At 43.1% G+C, this 17,207-nt stretch overlaps 1 protein-coding gene across 1 annotated transcript; it reads right to left on the reverse strand.

Moving 5' to 3' along the window:
• Window positions 1-643: 643 nt before the first annotated feature.
• PRSS35 (serine protease 35) lies at window positions 644-16,035 on the reverse strand. Its single transcript, XM_027091451.1, has 2 exons — window positions 15,855-16,035; window positions 644-2,540 (listed from the first exon to the last, which is right to left on the reverse strand). The coding sequence occupies exon 2, from the start codon at window positions 2,519-2,521 to the stop codon at window positions 1,280-1,282; it is 1,242 nt and encodes a 413-aa protein (XP_026947252.1). The 5' UTR covers window positions 2,522-2,540; window positions 15,855-16,035; the 3' UTR covers window positions 644-1,279.
• Window positions 16,036-17,207: the final 1,172 nt, after the last annotated feature.

Here is a 17,207-nt window from a genome sequence, read left to right on the forward strand (position 1 = left end):
ATGAAAACGATCAGAACTTTCTTTTAAAAATTATATTCATAAATTATATTCACTTTGTTAAAGGGACATATCCAAAATCGCTAATCAGAGAATTCACCAAAATAATATGTCTGTGGCCCTATTAAGAAAAGCGAACTTTGTCAAGGGGAAGAAAGGCTTTCTCTTAAAAAGACGATAGAATTCCTTGTCTCAAACTGTAACACCTCATTCGTAGGAGACTGTGTAGCTGTATAAAATGATGTGGCTTTCAACACCTGATCATTTATTAACTTTGGAACTGTCTTCCTACGCATACTTGAAAAGTCCATATTCTGAATACTAGTTAAATAAAAACTTGAGATCTTAAAAGTCTCAGTTTCCCTGTTTTTAAATTAGATTTATTTCATAGAACAAAGTAGTTCTCCCATAAATAATAACACTTCAGTTGGTATTTTTTTAAAGCAGTAAAACTGTTAATAGTTTTGTTTATAAAGCTTGCTGTTCATTGTAATTCTTAAAAAAAAAAAAAAAGAGGGCTTCCCTGGTGGCGCAGTGGTTGGGGGTCCGCCTGCCGAGGCAGGGGACACGGGTTCGTGCCCTGGCCCGGGAGGATCCCACGTGCCGCGGAGCGGCTGGGCCCGTGAGCCATGGCCGCTGAGCCTGCGCGTCCGGAGCCTGTGCTCCGCAACGGGAGAGACCACAACAGTGAGAGGCCTGCGTACCGCAAAAAAAAAAAAAAAAAAAAAAAACCTAAAGTTTCTCAGACCCAATGGAAACACAATATAAACATGGAGGGCATGAGCTGAATGGGTCTACCTCAGAGTAGTACAAACTGTGTTATAACTGTCTCAAACTTGATTCTAGTCGTCCACCTCTGTATATGCAGTTTCACATTGAATACACAACCGGCACCCTATTGGCCTCTTCTTAGAGTAGGACCCTGAGAGTTAGTCCATTGAGAAATCACATATTATTTATGATACCAGCTTGAAATTTTAAAGAGTGTCTAATCTTTAACAAGGCAGAAAGAAACAAAAATTTTCCCACCCATGAACTTATCACCATGTAAAGAAGAATATATACTTGGCATTGAAGTGTCCATCTAATTGTAGGATACGTACCTACACCTTTTAAAAATGTATGAAAAGCTCCTAATTTTGAAAAAATAAACACGTTGAAATACTATGGATAGGGTTCAAGTCCAAGCAGAACCTATGAAGTGATCTTTACTAGAGTAATCAGTAATCAGTAATCAGTAATCTGCGATGTAGGTCATCCACAACCTCGTTTCAGGGATCCGTTAGCCGTAGGTGCAACTGGCATCATCCCCGTGCATCCAGAGGCAGATCTGGGCGTACTTGAGGGGCGTGATGCGCACGGCCACGTTGTAGTCCTTCTGTACTCCGTTTATGTCCACCCACTGGTGGCCGGAATAGACCGCAATGATTTTGCGTTTCCATCTCTTTTTGTCCGGATCTTTCAGACGCAGATAGACCCCAGAGCCAGTGGAGCCCGACTCGGCATCGCAGTATTGATAGAGAAGATCATTGGATTCATCGGACACGCTGCAAAACCGGTAGACTAACTGATCTGCCCTGTCGTGATCAAATCCTGAGAAGTGGATCATTCCGCCGGGCAGCTTCTTGACGGTGGGACTGATGCCCAGCTCCATGTATTTCTTTTTGTGAGCACGCTTCAGCTCCAGAAGGGCGTAGTCATAATCCAAGGTCGCATCTCCCCTCCCTCCTCTAGCCCAGCCTTTGGGGATGTGGGTGTTCTTGACCCGGGTCCACTGGAAGGAGGGCATCCCGTCAGCGGCTCTCTGACCCCGAGCAGATTCCTTTCTCCTTCTCCCGGCCTTGGCGCTCTCCTTCAGGTTCTCTCTGCTACCCTCTCTTCCAGCACCACCCCTTGCTTCCCTCCTGTTCCTCCTAGAACCTCTATGTTTCTTGCCACTACCTTTATTTCTCATCTTCAACAACCCTACCCTTAGCTTTTTGCTGCCTTTGATGTAGTCGTTTCCGTCGTGGACACAATGGGCTGCTGTTAGGACGTGGTTGGGGGAGATGAGGATACCACTGCAGCCCGTGGAGAGCTTCACGGCCGTATTGAAAGGGAAATTGGTTAAGAATCTCTTGTCCAAGATGCTGAACCTGCTGTCAGTGCCGTACACCTGTCTCTTTCTCCTCACAGGTGCTCCCTGGGCAGTGAGATTTTCATGTGGCTCAGGGACCCAACCTTGAACTTTCACTCTGGTCAAGGTTCGGGTGCCGTTCTCAAAGACAGTCTCATATGAGAGAGAGTCTTCCAGGTCAGAAAGGTTGGGAGCCGGGAGTCCTTTCTGGCATTCGATGCCACACGCTTGATTTAACGCCATCTTAGCGTCTGCTTCAAAGGTGGGGCTGGTGAGATGGAAGGTCCTTTCACGGACAAGCCGGGGTATTTTTCTCAAGTGCCATGTGAAATCCCGTTCCATTTCAGATGCATCGATGAGAGTCCACCCAAGGGTGGAAAGTATCAACCAAAATAGCGTCGTTTCCATTTTGTTCTTCTATGTTGTCCTTTAAAATAGAAAGAGAGGCTTTATGATGGTTTCTTTTAAAATATGTTACTTATCATTCATTTTGGTCTTGGGTCCTAAAGGTAGCTTCACCACAAATAGGAGCCCATGTTCTCACTGTACTTAGATTTTACTGAGATTAGATAAACACCCTACTAAGTAGGCTCATACAGACGTCCAAAATCAGTAACTGTTTTCACTCAGACCGCCCTCCACCAGCCCTAATCCCCGTGCATCCTACCCCCATCTGCCATCTCCCCCTCTTTCTCCCCTCTTTCAACCCAACACATGGGAGAATAAGAAGGGGTGGCAAACTGGGGTCCTCTGTTGCATAAGCCACACCATCTTCCTTCCAAGGTGTCCTACAACCTTATCTCCAGATGATTTAGAAATAAAGATAACAGCAGATGTCCGGCCCTTTCCCTGAACTCAGCTTCTTAATAAAAGCAGGGATCATAAATTCCTCATCTCTAGAATGTAAATGGCTAGCACAGAGCTCAAAAAAAGCATTCACTGGAATACAATGAATTTCCCTTAATCACGGCTTGCAGACCAAGCTGATTGATGGTGCAATTAAAATCATAGGATAATATTCTAAAATATTCAGTAGAGATTTTAGAAGTAAATAAATGGGCTCCTCTGCTATTGACCTGCTTTGATTTTCACAAGCAGAACCCCTGATCATAAAAAGAAAATACACAGCACAGGCCCTTTTATCCGAAAATAAGAAAAATGTACCCTGTACTTTTTTAAAACAAAGTTGTGCTTGGAACCACCACCTAAGCAAAGCACCACGCAAAAATACTTTATAGTGGCATTTTACTTTATATTAAAATTGTAAGAATTTATGGAGCACAGGCGATGGTTATGAATTCGCTACTTGGGGGAACATGATCATGATGAAATATAGTCCCTTTCATCCTGGGTCTCTCATCTGAAAACTGTTTAAATTGTATAATACCTCTTCTATTGTTTACATCTTCTTGCCTTCATTTCCTGCTTCTCTAGGTTCACTGGGATGTACATCTGTTCCTAGAACTGACTTTTGTCAGTTGTTGCTTGGTGAGAGAGGGGGAGTAGTACTCTTTGGAGCAGCAGTTTGGAAATTCGAAAGCTATGTTCCAAGTTGTTTTTAACTAATAGTTAAAACATCCAGGCTTAGCCCATGATTTGCACTGTGTGTAAAGCAGAGGCAGTTCAAGGTTAGATTATTCCTACAGTACCTTCACTCTCAAGGCTTTCTCATAAGCTTTCTTCGCTTATCAAAGAAAAGAAAGCTAATAAAGAATGTCAGGAATGGCCCACAAAGCAGGGTACACCCATAAGATCCTGGGAGCTGGCAGGAAAAGCCGAAGTTGTCTCTGATTCAGAGCCGAATATGGGCATCTCTTGATACAACGGAGTTCATTTCGCCATATACAAGGACAGAATTTTATTAACAAACTAACAACATTCTTTTGATAAAACAAAAACATATACTACATTAACCTCTTTGTTATTTAAACATGATCTATTCATCAAAACATGACAATTAATTTGAATGATCATACACTGGAACGTGTTAAGAAAGTTTAGAATAATCTTTACCATGACTTGGCATCAGCAAAATTATGTAGAAGTTTTGCAATTTCCATTTTTTTCTATTTGCTCACAGTTGAATGCTAAGTAATGGTGGTTCTGGTTAATATTAGTATTGTTTGCTGAATAGCTTGTACTTTATTTTGGAGACAGGGCATTCTTCTGTAGACTGATGGATATTGTCCAAAAAATCAGTAAACAATATACTTGAGAAAAAAATCCACACTCATGTCACAATATTTTCTGATCATTACCATGGCAAATTTGACTTTACACAAAGCAGTAATTATATCAGTAATGAGTTTGTTGAACCACTTAGTATTTTCTTTTGTTGCCTTTTTATGCAATTTTCTTAATGAGTATTTCATCCATTTTATTTAATTGGATTGGAATGACAAAGGCTAACAACTCAGTAACTCTCCTGAGACCTTGAAATTGTATGTTTAACTGGGTGGTTCCCAAGATGAAATGTTATGTCTTTCCAAAAAAAAGAAGCTAAAATCATAGTTATTTGCTGCCTCTTAGTTTATCAACAGGCCATAACAGATGATTTTAAAAAGATGTATACATATCTTTTTATCTACTTGATCCTTAGCAAAATTTCAACCAAGGGAGTTTTTTGATGTGGGAAACAAAAGTTTTAAAAATCGATTTTTTATTTAGCCCTATGTGATAACAGCTGTTCATTATGTACTTAATATATGATTACAGCAAAGACTGAGAATAGCCAATTACCCACATTAAAAAATACACAGGATCACTTTGTACATTTTAACACTTGGTAATAACGATCTGTGCAGTAATAAATGTGTGAAAGGCATTCCTAGGCAAAAGAGAGAACGTCAAAATCTTGGTGTTGTGGTATTGCTTCCACAGTTAGGTTTTGTTTTTCGGATTTGGGTTGTTTTTTTTTTTCCAGTGTTGTTTAATTTAGTCTTGCAAATTTTCAGCTAGTTAGGATTTAGATAGGTAGAATGCAAATATTAAATTATAACAGACCAGATGGTATTTTGCTATACAAATAATTGACCTAGAATATGAATCTCAAATTTAGAAGTTCCTCTTTACCAAATAAAACATGTGCCCTGTGCATTAATTCTGTAGTCAGACTTTTAAGAAAGTCCCATGTAGTGGTTAGTTTTATGTGTCAACTTGACTGGGCCACAGGGTGCCCAGATATTTGGTCAGATATTATTCTGGGTGTGTCTGGGAGGGTGTCTCTGGATGATATTAACATTCGAATTGGTAGATAGAGTAAAGCAGGTTGCTCTCCCTAATGTGGGTGGGCCTCATCCAATCAGCTGAAGACCTACATAGAACAAAAAGGCTGACCCTCCTGTGAGTAATGGGGAACTCCTTCTGCCTGACGGCTTTGAGCAGGGAAATTGGTTTTTCTCCTGCCTTTGGATTCAAAATGAATTTTGAATAAGATTTTGTTAGTAAGATTTTGTTAGTAAGATTCTGTGCTTGTGAGTGGCCAAATAAACTCTGTCACATCAAGGGATTCCCAGGTTGAAGTCCCCAAACCAGCAGTGTCAGCATCCCCTAGGAACTTGTTAAAAATGCTAATTCTCAGGGCCCAACCCAGACCTACTGTTCAAAACTCTCCAGGAGGGGTGTGGGTTCCCAGCTAGGCATGTTGTACACAGCCCTCCAGGCAATTCTGATACTCAGTACAGTTTCAGAACCACTTCAGCAGCCAAGGTCCTGGTATAGCAGCTTAAGCCCCTCCCAGAAGGTAGACTTTCCAGGGATGATTGCTTAACCAGGTTTCAAAGGACCTCTGCTTCATCTCTGTGTACAAAATAAATTCATTCTAAACTTTGCTCTTTTACTATGTTAGCAACTGTTCATATTGAATGGTTCCTCCTTTAATAGAAAACAACACATACTTTATAAGTGATTTAATAATACTTCTGAAAAGATTCAAATTCAGTGGGCTTGTATGTAAACGCCTCTGAAGCTACAGATGCTACAGATGATGCAAGAGTGTTAGCTGGACAGCCCTGTCTGGTGCCCTTTGAGGGACTCAGATGCAATGCAGCACAGGAATAAAAGCCATGCCCACATTGATCCTTGGGCACGGGAAGGGCAGAGCCTTGTCATATGACCTCAGAATCACAGTAATAAAGGACGTGGATTTAGTAAGCCTGTCTAATTTAGCCTATAATTTCAAACTGAACAAATGTCTCAGGACACTTCCTTTTGGGAAATCTAAATTTGCCTTGTGGTAAAACGTCAGCGTAACGTAAATGATAGCTCTTGCTGATAGAGCAAGCCATGGTTCAGTGGATACCTCTATAGACTCCTGTCATCCAAAAAGCAGTAACTAAAGAGACACAGTCCCAGCTGGTGGAGCAGTTATAGTATTTTGAAAGCTTTAATGCGCCATGTCTTCCCTCATTCTCCTCCTTTTTCCTGTCTTCCATTATAATTGTGACCTTCCCTGTCACTTTCCAGATGGCTTGGATTTGGGGCTTCAGATTCCAATTTTGGTTAATAAAAGTGAGGTTGCAGTCATGGCTCTCGCCACGAGTCAATGTACACGTAGTTAATTATGGGTTGGACCATGGAGACGAATGGAAGGGAAGAGAATTATGGGGGAAGCAAGAATACCAGGATTTATAGATGAATTCTTACTGATGAAGCAGATATTAGTCCACATTTCTGCCTGGTCTGTACTATTCACAGAAATGACCACCCGTAACTACAAGAGATAATTTACTGTTGCTTTTGTTTGGTTGCTTGCTTATACTTTCTTAGAAATGTGAATGCTGATAGTATTTAGAATATTTGGGTATCTCTACCAGCATAGTGGTTACAAGGGCAGACCAAGGAGTAAGAAGACTTGGGTTAAGTCTCATCTTTACCACTTATTAGGCAACTGAATATGGGCAGTTTATTAAGTTCAATTAAGTTTCCATTTCCTCATCTGCAAAGTGAAGATAAGAGTAATCTCAACTTCATAATGTAATTGTGAGAATTAAATAAGTTGATATATGCAAAGAATTACCACTGAGCCCAGAGCATAGACACAATCAATAATAAGTTCTTTTATAGTTATTATTCTACCTTAGTGGGTGAATTAATATCACTTTAAAACAATTCATCATATAAGGCAAAGTTATAGCACTTTTAGTTTTCTAGAAAGTCAATTTTACACTCAGACATTTTTATTTCAGGATAGTTTCTGACACACTCTCAAACTCCGTTTTTCTTTGTTTTGTTTTTTGTTCAAGGACAGCTTCACTTTAGAGACTTCTCAAATGAATGCTTTCCTAATTACTCATTTCTATGAATATCTGTGGCTTTGTAATATGTTTTTCTCATTGCTATTAAACTTCAGTGTGATTAAACATTACCCAGCCACAGAGCACTTGAATTGCACTTCCCATGTCTTATTTTTAGCCTGAATCTACCCTAAGAATTCTGGAACTGCAACAGACCCTCAGCCTAAAAAGAAACAGTCAGTGTCAGAATAATTACTCTAAGGGAGCGATTTACAGTGAAAGAAAAACCTAACTTTTTGAGTGAGTCTCCTAGAGTGTATAGAATTTTACCATGGCATGGCATAATTACATTCTCAGGCTCAGTTTCTCTTTTGTTTTTTGGTTTGTTACCCTTTAAAGTTTATATTTTAACTTATGTCAGGCAGACGAAAGAAAGATTAGATGACCTTGCTATATTAAATGTTTTGAATGAACTATTTTTCTTGTAAATGAACATGAGCTGATGTACCATCCAGAATCTGCACCAGGTGATAGAGTCACACTTACCTGGGCCATTCTTTTCACCTGGTCCCTTGTAATGGACAGTGAAGTAGTTGCCCAAGTTCATGTGTATTGTATGCTGCCTTGGAACATAATTTTGCATTACTCTGTCAAACACGTTCTGGGGGGCTGATGTGGGTCAGGGACCACTCAGATCAATGACCTCACAGGGCTAACGCCAACTTCTACCTTAATGTATATTAGGACCCAGAAATGACCGCATAACCACTTTTGACAACTTGCCTGTCCTTTATTTAGCCATTCATGATCCCAGCCACTCACCCCTCCCAGCATCACTGCCTACATTTACACCTGTGCACGAATGTGAAAACACGTTCCAGCTATCTCCCTCCTCCTCCAGTTTCATCCTCCACCTGCTCAGTCAAGACTGACACACAACAGGTAGACATTGCAGTCTGGACCAGATACTCTCTTTATCTGCAGAGAGAACTGCTGGCTTAGGCAAAAGGCCAGGGCAGGAAAGGAGCATTACTAGTGTGAGCAGACAGGTGGGAAGTGAGCATTAAACGGGTCAGGTTTTGGAGAACACTTGTCAAACTTTGAGTCACTTTTGCAAATTGGGAGCAGATGCAGAGAATAGGTTGGGGTTTTTGTTTTTTGCAGTCCGCGGGCCTCTCACTGTTGTGGCCTGTCCCGTTGCGGAGCACAGGCTCCAGACGCACAGGCTCAGCGGCCATGGCTCACGGGCCCAGCCGCTCCACGGCATGTGGGATCTTCCCGGACCGGGGCACGAACCCATGTCCCCTGCATCGGCAGGCGGATTCTGAACCACTGCGCCACCAGGGAAGCCCACTGCTGGTGGTATTTTTTTTTTTAAGATCTATTTTTTTTATTTATTTATTTATTTTTGCTGTACACGGGCCTCTCACTGTTGTGGCCTCTCCCGTTGCGGAGCACAGGCTCCAGACGCACAGGTTCAGTGGCCATGGCTCACGGGTCCAGCCACTCCGCGGCATGTGGGATCCTCCCGGACCTGGGCACGAACCCGCGTCCCCTGCATCGGCAGACAGACTCCCAACCACTGCGCCACCAGCGAAGCCCGAGAATAGGTATTTTATAAAGTTCAGTTCCCAGTGCACTTGAAGCCCCCAGTGAATGTCAGTCACTAACTGGAGCACTGAAATGGAGGCAACATTTGGGCTAAAAAGTGTGGGATCAGTATGACGAGAAAGTAATTGTGTTAGTGATGTGACCAAGAGGGACAGTGAGAACTGGGGTGTTTCAGTGATGGTGGTGTCAGTGGGCTTTGAAGCCGAACCAACTGAAGTCCACTTGCAACTTCTCAGCAGTATGAGTTTGTGAAGGTCACTTAATCTCGCCAAACATTACTTTCTACGTTTGTTAAACAGGGATAATGTTTTGGAGTATTTTTGTGAGACACTAGGATGATATATTTATAAATACAGTGCCCAGAGCACAGTAAGCCCTCAGCAAATGGCAGCAATGATTATTAGAAGTATCAAAGAATAGGGGTCAGAAGCTATGTAGGTATTTATAAGGGATTTCATGTATCTCTGACTGCTGTGGATTTCATTCACTGTAGTACGCCAAGTACAGGCAGATGTCGTTTCATTGTGCTTCACTGCACTTCACAGATAATGTATTTTTTACAAACAGAAGGTTTGTGGCAACTCTTTGTTGAGCCAGTCTATCAGCACCATTCTTCCAAGAGCATTTGCTCACTTCGTGTCTCTGTGTCACATTTTGGTAATCCCTTTTCATTATTATTGTATTTGTTATGGTGATCTGTGATTGGTGATCTTTGATGTTATTATTGTAATTTTTTCAGGGGGGGCCACAAACCACACCCATATAAGAGGGTGAACTTAAGTATCGTGTGCGTTCTGACTGCTCCACTGACTGGCGCTCTCCCCATCTCTCTCCCTCTCATTGGGCCTCCCTGTTCCCTGAGACATAACAGTATTGAAATTAGGCTAATTAATAACCCTACAATGGCCTCTAAGTATTCAAGTGAAAGGAAGAGTTGCACGTCTCTCACTTTAAATCAAAAGCTAGAAATGGGGGGCTTCCCTGGTGGCGCAGTGGTTGAGAGTCCGCCTGCCGATGCAGGGGACACGGGTTTGTGCCCCGGTCCGGGAGGATCCCACATGCCGCGGAGCGGCTGGGCCCGTGAGCCATGGCCTGCAGAGCCTGTGCGTCCGGAACCTGTGCTCCGCAACGGGAGAGGCCACAACAGTGAGAGGCCCGCGTACCGCAAAAAAAAAATCTAGAAATGAAGAAGGCATGTGGAGAGCCGAGATAGGCTGAAAGCTAGGCTTCTGCACCAGTCAGCCAAGTTGTGAATGCAAAGAAGTTCTTGAAGGAAAGAAAAAGAGCTACTCCAGTGAACACACAAATGATAAGAAAGCAAAGGAGCCTTATTACTGATAATGGAGAAGGTTTCAATGGTCTGGAGAGAAGATCAAACCAGCCACATATTCTTTTAGGCCAAAGCCTAATTCAGAGCAAGGCCCTAACTCACTTCAATTCTCTGAAGGCTGAGAGAAGTGAGGAAGCTGCAGAAGAAAAATCTGAAGCCAGCAGAGGCTGGTCCATGAGGTTTAAGGAAAGAAGCCATCTTCATAACATAAAAGTGCCAGGTGACGCAGCAAGTGCTGATGTAGAAGCTGCAGCAAGTTCTCCAGAGGGTCTAGCTAAGAGAATTCATGAAGGTGGCTACACTAAACAGATTTCCAACGTAGATAAAACAGCCTTCTATTGGAAGAAGACGCTATTGGACTTTCACAACTAGAAAGAAGTCAGTGCCTGGCTTCAGAGCTTTGAAAGACAGGCTGACCCTCTTGTTAGGCGCTAATGCAGCTGGTGACTTTAAGCTGAAGCTAACGCTCATTTACCATCCTGAAAATTCTCTAGCCCTTAAGAATTATGCTAAATCTACTCTGCCTGTGCTCTAGCGATGGAACAACAAAACCTGGATGACAGTACATTTTTTTACAACATAGTTTACTGAATATTCAAGCCCACTGTCGAGACCTACTGCTCAGAAATAAAGATCCTTTCAAAATATGACTGCTCACTGATTTTGAATTTTGAGAACTGTATTTATATTTTCTTTTTTTAAAAATTTTTTTTTTTTGGCTCGTGGGCTTAGTTGACCCGCCACATGTGGGATCTTAGTTCCCCAACCAAGGATCTAACCTGCGTCCCCTGCATTGGAAGGTGGATTCTTAATCACTGGACCGCCAGGGAAGCCCCTATATTTTCTTTGATAATACACAAATGTTTTGAGATGAACTGATTCTAAGTAACTGAATCTAATTAAAATGGACTCTTAACCCAGAAAAAAATATATTACTGCTCACTGACAATGCACCTGGTCACCCAAGAGCTCTGAGGGAGATCTACCATGAGATTCATGTTGTTTTCATGCCTGCTGACACAACATCTGTTCTGCAGTCCATGGATCAGGAGTCATTTTGACTTTCAAGTCTTATTATTTAAGAAATACATTTCGTAAAGCTACAGCTGCCACAGATAGTAATTCTTCTGATGGATCTGGGCAAAGTTAGTTGAAAATTTTTGGAAAGAAGACACTATCGTAGATGCCATTAAGAACATTCATGAGTCATAGAGGTCAAAATATTAACATTAACATGAGTGTGGAAGAAGTTGATTCTCATGGATGACTTTGAGGGGTTCAAGACTTCAGTAGAGGAGGTAACTGCAGGTGTCATGGAAACAGCATGAGAACTAGAATTAGAGGTGGAGCCTGAAGATGTGACTGAATTACTGCAATTTCATGATAACACTGTAATAGATGAGGAGTTCCTTCTTATGGGTGAGCAAAGAACGTAGTTTCTTGAGATGCAATCTACTCCTGGGGAAGATGCTGTGAAGATTGTTGAAATGACAACAAAGGATTTAGAGTGTAACATAAACTTAGTTGATAAAGCAGCTCAGGAAAGAAGTTCTGTGGGGGAAATGCTATCAAACAGCATTGCATGCTACAGAGAAATCGTTCATCAAGGAAGAGTCCATCGATGCAGCAAACTTCAGTAGTGTCTTACTATTAAGAAACTGCCACGGCCGCCCCAGCCTTCAGCAGCCACTGCCCTGCTCAGTCAGCAGCCATCAGCATCGAGGCAAGACCCTCCACCAGCAAAACGGTTATGACTTGCTGAAGCTCAGATGATGGTTAGCATGTTTTAGCAACGAAGTGTGTGTTCAATTGTTGTATACATCCTTTTTTAGACATAATGCTATTGCACAGTTAGCAGACTACAGTAACTTTTATATGCACTGGGAAACCCCCCAAATCCCGTGACGCTTTGCTGCAATAGTCGCTTTATTGCAGTGGTCTGGAAATGAAGCCACAGTATTTCCAAGTTATGCCTGTAACACATCCTAATCCCCAGATTAGGATGTGACTATGACACATCCTAATGTGTCATATGTGACTGTGTTCCTGACTTGGTAAAAGAGACTTTGCAAACGTGATTTAGTTAAGGATTGTGTGATGAGGAGATTAGCTCGGGTTACCCAGGTGAGCCCAATGTAATCACAGGGATCCTTCTGAGAAGGAGGCGGGAGGGTCAAGAACGAGAAGGATCTGTGAAGATGGAGGCAGAGGTCAGAGTCAGGCAGGACCACAAGCTACAAAATGCGGGTGGCCTCTAGACCGTGAAAAGGTAGGGAGACATTCTCTGCTGGAACTTGCAGGGGAGAAGGCAACCCTGCTGACCCTCTCTGGACTTCCGGCCTCCGGAACTATAGGATACTGGGTTAAGTCACGAAGGTTTTGGTAATTTGTTACAGCAGCAATAGCAATATACTTAGAAAAGTAAAAACCTAGTTTTTAAAACTGTCTGCCCTGGATGTTTGGAAAGAAAGAAGTAGTGGGGAGTGATATAAGGGGGAAAAGAACGTTTGGTTCAGAGACTTAAACATAAATGAAAATGTTCATTTTTAGGAAAATTATACAGACACACAACTTTAGAGCTAAAATCAGAAGATCGTGATAAAACATTCCTGTAGCATGCAGCAGTATTGCTAGGGAGAATCAAGAATTGGAACAGGATAGATAAAGTTGTTTATTCGACAAATACACACAGTGCAGTGCTGTGCATCATTTCATAAGCCTCTTTCCTTGCTTATGAAACTCTGTGATAAGTCCTCCTTAGCCATCGAGTTGCACTAGAAAATTTCTAAGATCTCTTTTAGCTCTAAAGTCCTAGATTAAATCACAAATGAAAAAAAACACAAGTTAACTTACTCATCACTGAGCCTCGAGCCGCTTCAATCCCTAGTCCCGGGTGAGTGGAGGGGTGGGGGGAGGTGGGTAGGAACTTGCCTGCTATCCCTATTTCTACCACTAGATGGCGAAGCTAGCCTGGTGATGCCCAATCTAAGATCCCACACTTAAGATGGTTTACGTTCCTTGAGGTACAAAATCGAATTTATTTTAAAAGCATGTAGGATTCATGGGAGGGATAGAAGTCTAACTGGCTAATAATATACTAGATGGTTATCACATAGAACTGATCACATTTAGAAAACCCACCTCCAGGCCACAGAGCCCAACCGGATGAGCTGAGGGCTGATGATGCTGTCTACAGCCAGACGTCTGGCAGGTGGTTTCCCAAAACCATCGTGGTGCCAGCACACTTCCACTATGACCTCGGGCGCTGCTAAACAGTCCCCCAAATGTGCTGCAGTTCATTTCAACAGGAAGAAAAATCTTCAGCCTGTCAGATATTTCCCATGTCTATCAACTACTTAATGATTCACTTCCAAAGGGTAAGCTCTCCACTGGTTCTATGCTGAAAATAAATGGCAAGGAAGTTCATCGACAATGTGCCAATTGCTATTCAAAATATCATACCATAGCACTATCTTCAAGTTTAGTTTCAGGAATGAGACAGAGTAATGTCTGCTTGAAAAGTTTCGCAGTAGTGGAGGGAAAGGAAGATGGTAAAGTTACACAGTTGATTACTTTACAGTAACCCACAACTTGTGTTTCTCATCATAATAAAAAAATAAAACTTCCCTTTGTTTTTTAAGCTATTTTTCCAGGACCTGTATATTTCAATTTGGGCAATGGATATGTTGTGTGTAAATCAGATTTGGGGTGAATGGCACTGAGGGAGCCCCAGGGGAACCCTCTGCTGGCTCTCTCATCCACTGACATAGGAAATGCACAGCGTATGGCTCCTGACTTACGTTTTATCTTGCAAGTTGGCCTTTGAAAGCGAAGAATATCTGGAACTGTATTAGGTTTGCTACTCTTCAGGCTTTAAAGCATCTTATGATCACTGTGTTTCTAGCTAAGCAAACATCTGTTAAAGCTTGTGAAGCTTTTGAAAACATATTAGTTAAGCAAAGTCATAAAATAATAACGTTCATACTTTGCTGTTTCCAATCTCTCATCTCAGATTTCTCATGTGCAAAGTTAACCCAGGCGAAGTAGCTTCAGCCTCCAAAATTCTGAGTCTGATCCCGCTGTTAAAATGCCATGTGCTTGCCTTGGATAGTTGAGCATTGGGCAGAGAAAGGTAAGTAATGAACTCAGCAGGGGAAATTAACTCACATTAGCAATTGATTACTTTAACATAATATGCACATTCTGTGTGCCAAGCACGAGGCTAAACAATCTCACGTTTGAAAACACGGAAAAGATTCTTAAAAGTGTGCAGGTTTCCGAGCTGTCTGGAGGAAAAACAGGAAGAGTATCCACATCCAACCTCTTCTCACGTTAAAGGAGCTCTTCTAGTTATGTCCTAATAAACATAAAATTCCATACGATGCTCACACACTACTTTCAAGCCTAGATGTCTTATTTGGCTGGAATTTTAACCTTCTCTCTTCTAAATTATATACCAGATCCTAAGCCTAATTCTCCAGGCAGCAACATATGACTTTTATAACTCTCTGTGGAGACAAATGCACTTGGGATAAAATGAGAATTTCAGAAGTGAGAAGAGTTAATAGAAGGGAAAAAAAACACCTAGACAGGATATGCAGCTCCTTTCGAATCAATGACAGTGTAAAAAGGTCAGAGGAATCAGGCAGGAAGTGTTTCTACAACTTTTCAAAAACTTTTATGATAGGGCTTCCCTGGTGGCGCAGTGGTTGAGAGTCCGCCTCCCGATGCAGGGCACACGGGTTCGTGCCCCGGTCCGGGAGGATCCCACATGCCGCGGAGCGGCTGGGCCCGTGAGCCATGGCCGCTGAGCCTGCGCGTCCAGAGCCTGTGCTCCACAACAGGAGAGGCCACAACAGTGAGAGGTCCGCGTACCGCAAAAAAAAAAAACAAAAACAAAAACAAAAAACTTTTATGATAGAAAATTTCCGAAGTAGAGAGAAAGCTAGAAAGTAGAAAATTACAACCCCACATGCCCGTCATCCCGTGGCAACAATTACCAATATTTTGACAATCTTGTCTCACTCAGTTGTCTTCCCCCACCTTTTTTTTTCCTAGAGTATTTTAAAGCAAGTCCAAGACTTTTCAATTTCATTTCATCTTCTCGCTTAAAAACTGTTTTGCGCTGCTCCTTTTGCTGACCTGTGCAGCCAGGTTGATGAGACAGCGAGAGATTCCTAGCTTTCATAGTAACTCTGCCAAAGAGGCTTTCAAGGAGACGAGGCTTTCCAGGAATGCGTTTTACACCTTTTTTCAATGGCATCTGTTAATAATCATAAAAATAAAGAGGGTCCCCTCTGGTAGTGCTTAAGTAGAAAGAATTCCATTTATATTCCAATGCAAACAATTTTACTGTTGATATTAAACGGTGCAGAGGCCGACACAAAGAATTGCCTATTTCGAAGAGTAGCTTCTTTGATGACTTAAAACTGCTAAGTTTGATCCCTATCTTTAGAGCCCTTCAAAGAAGCCCTCCCCGGGTGGGTCCTGCCTTTCTCGGGGGAAACTTCCAGGTTCTAGGGTCTCGCCCTGTCCGGGGGCGTGGGGGGGGGGTCTCCATCCTTACCTGCGAAGGTTACTCGGTCCCGGGGGCGCGGCCCTGCTCGAATCAAAGTGCCCCCGAGGCAGTCACCGACGCTGGCGAGGCAGGAGGGCAGGGGTGCAGCTGCCTCGAGCCTCGGGACAAGCCGGAGTCAGAGCCTGGGCGCCCGGCCACCGCCCGCCAGCGTCGCCGGGAGCTCGCGGCTGAGACTGCGGGGAGGATGGAGGCGAGCTGAGCGCAGCGTCGCGGAGGTGGGAGGGGAAAGGGGGCGGGGACCGGGGCGGCCGCGGGAGGGAGGGGGTGTCGGAGGAGAAGGGAGAGGAGGAGGGGGTCAGGCGGGGAGGAGGAAGGGGGATCTGGGGAGGGTTTACAAGGAGGTGCGGGGCGGACCGGGCAGCCTCTCACCCCAGCGCCTCTGCCCCCAGCATTAGGAAAAATTCATGAGTGGGTTCACAAGAGATGTCTGTCCCTGTGCTAGCGTGCATCCCTTAAATAAGGTTAAGAAGATACTCCCAAGTGTGTGCTTGGATGGATTGGGGAGGGTGTTCGGGACTGCTTCTTTGAGTCCCAATCCCCCGGCTCTTAGACCCCAGCGTCTAGAAGAACCAGGGGCGTTTCCCCAACCCCATCGCAAGCCTGTCTCCGCCCGGGACGCGCTCTCAACAAGGCAAATCCTGTGTCTCAGGCTCCTGCAGGCGCCCACATCCAAACTGAAGACCTGCGACCTGCCTTGGGCTGGGATCTGGGTCACCCTGTAAGCATCCCATGCGGCCTCCAGGGGGAGCGCGTCAGTTTCTGTCTGTCCTGAGGCTAGTAGGCTTTCTCTACTTTGGACGAGCCTCCTTTAAGATGTTTGCCCACCTCAGACCCACCAAAATTCTAATCACATCCTTTCTTACTCTCTTTATTCTCCTCCTTAGGAGAGGTGCTCCTTTGGGGTGGGAGCTGCGTAACGAAGGGGACTTCATTTATTCAACATCTACTGATCTTCTACTGGGTGGCAGGTCTGAAGGAAGATGGCACTGATAGAAAAATGAGTTGAAAAACTTGGTGCTGGCCCTCAAGGAAGGAAGGTCAAATAAGTGCACAAGTATTTATAACACGAGGTCTTAGCATGTCCCATAAGACTTGGGTCAGTAGTGGTTTATTGCATTTCTCAAGTTTTTATTTATTTATTTTTTTTAAGCAATGAGATTAGAACATATATACAATTGTTTCCTGTTTTTCCACTTAGCATTTTCATTTAGGCGCTTACCCATATAATTAAAATCTATTAATAAATTTTATCTGGTATAAAACAATTAGTTCTGAAGCTCTCTGTCTCACCAGTTAGATCATAATCTTCAAATGCATCTTTGAATCACCACCCTCTACCAC

This window comes from Aethalodelphis obliquidens, unplaced genomic scaffold, assembly GCF_003676395.1.
Source record: "Aethalodelphis obliquidens isolate GAN/ISIS:26980383/991018 unplaced genomic scaffold, ASM367639v1 scaffold3, whole genome shotgun sequence".
NCBI classification, from domain to species: domain Eukaryota; kingdom Metazoa; phylum Chordata; class Mammalia; order Artiodactyla; family Delphinidae; genus Aethalodelphis; species Aethalodelphis obliquidens.

Coding starts and splice junctions, on each gene's coding strand:
- PRSS35 (XM_027091451.1), bottom strand. CDS start 2,521: ATGGAAACGACGCTATTTTGGTTGATACTTTCCACCCTTGGGTGGACT.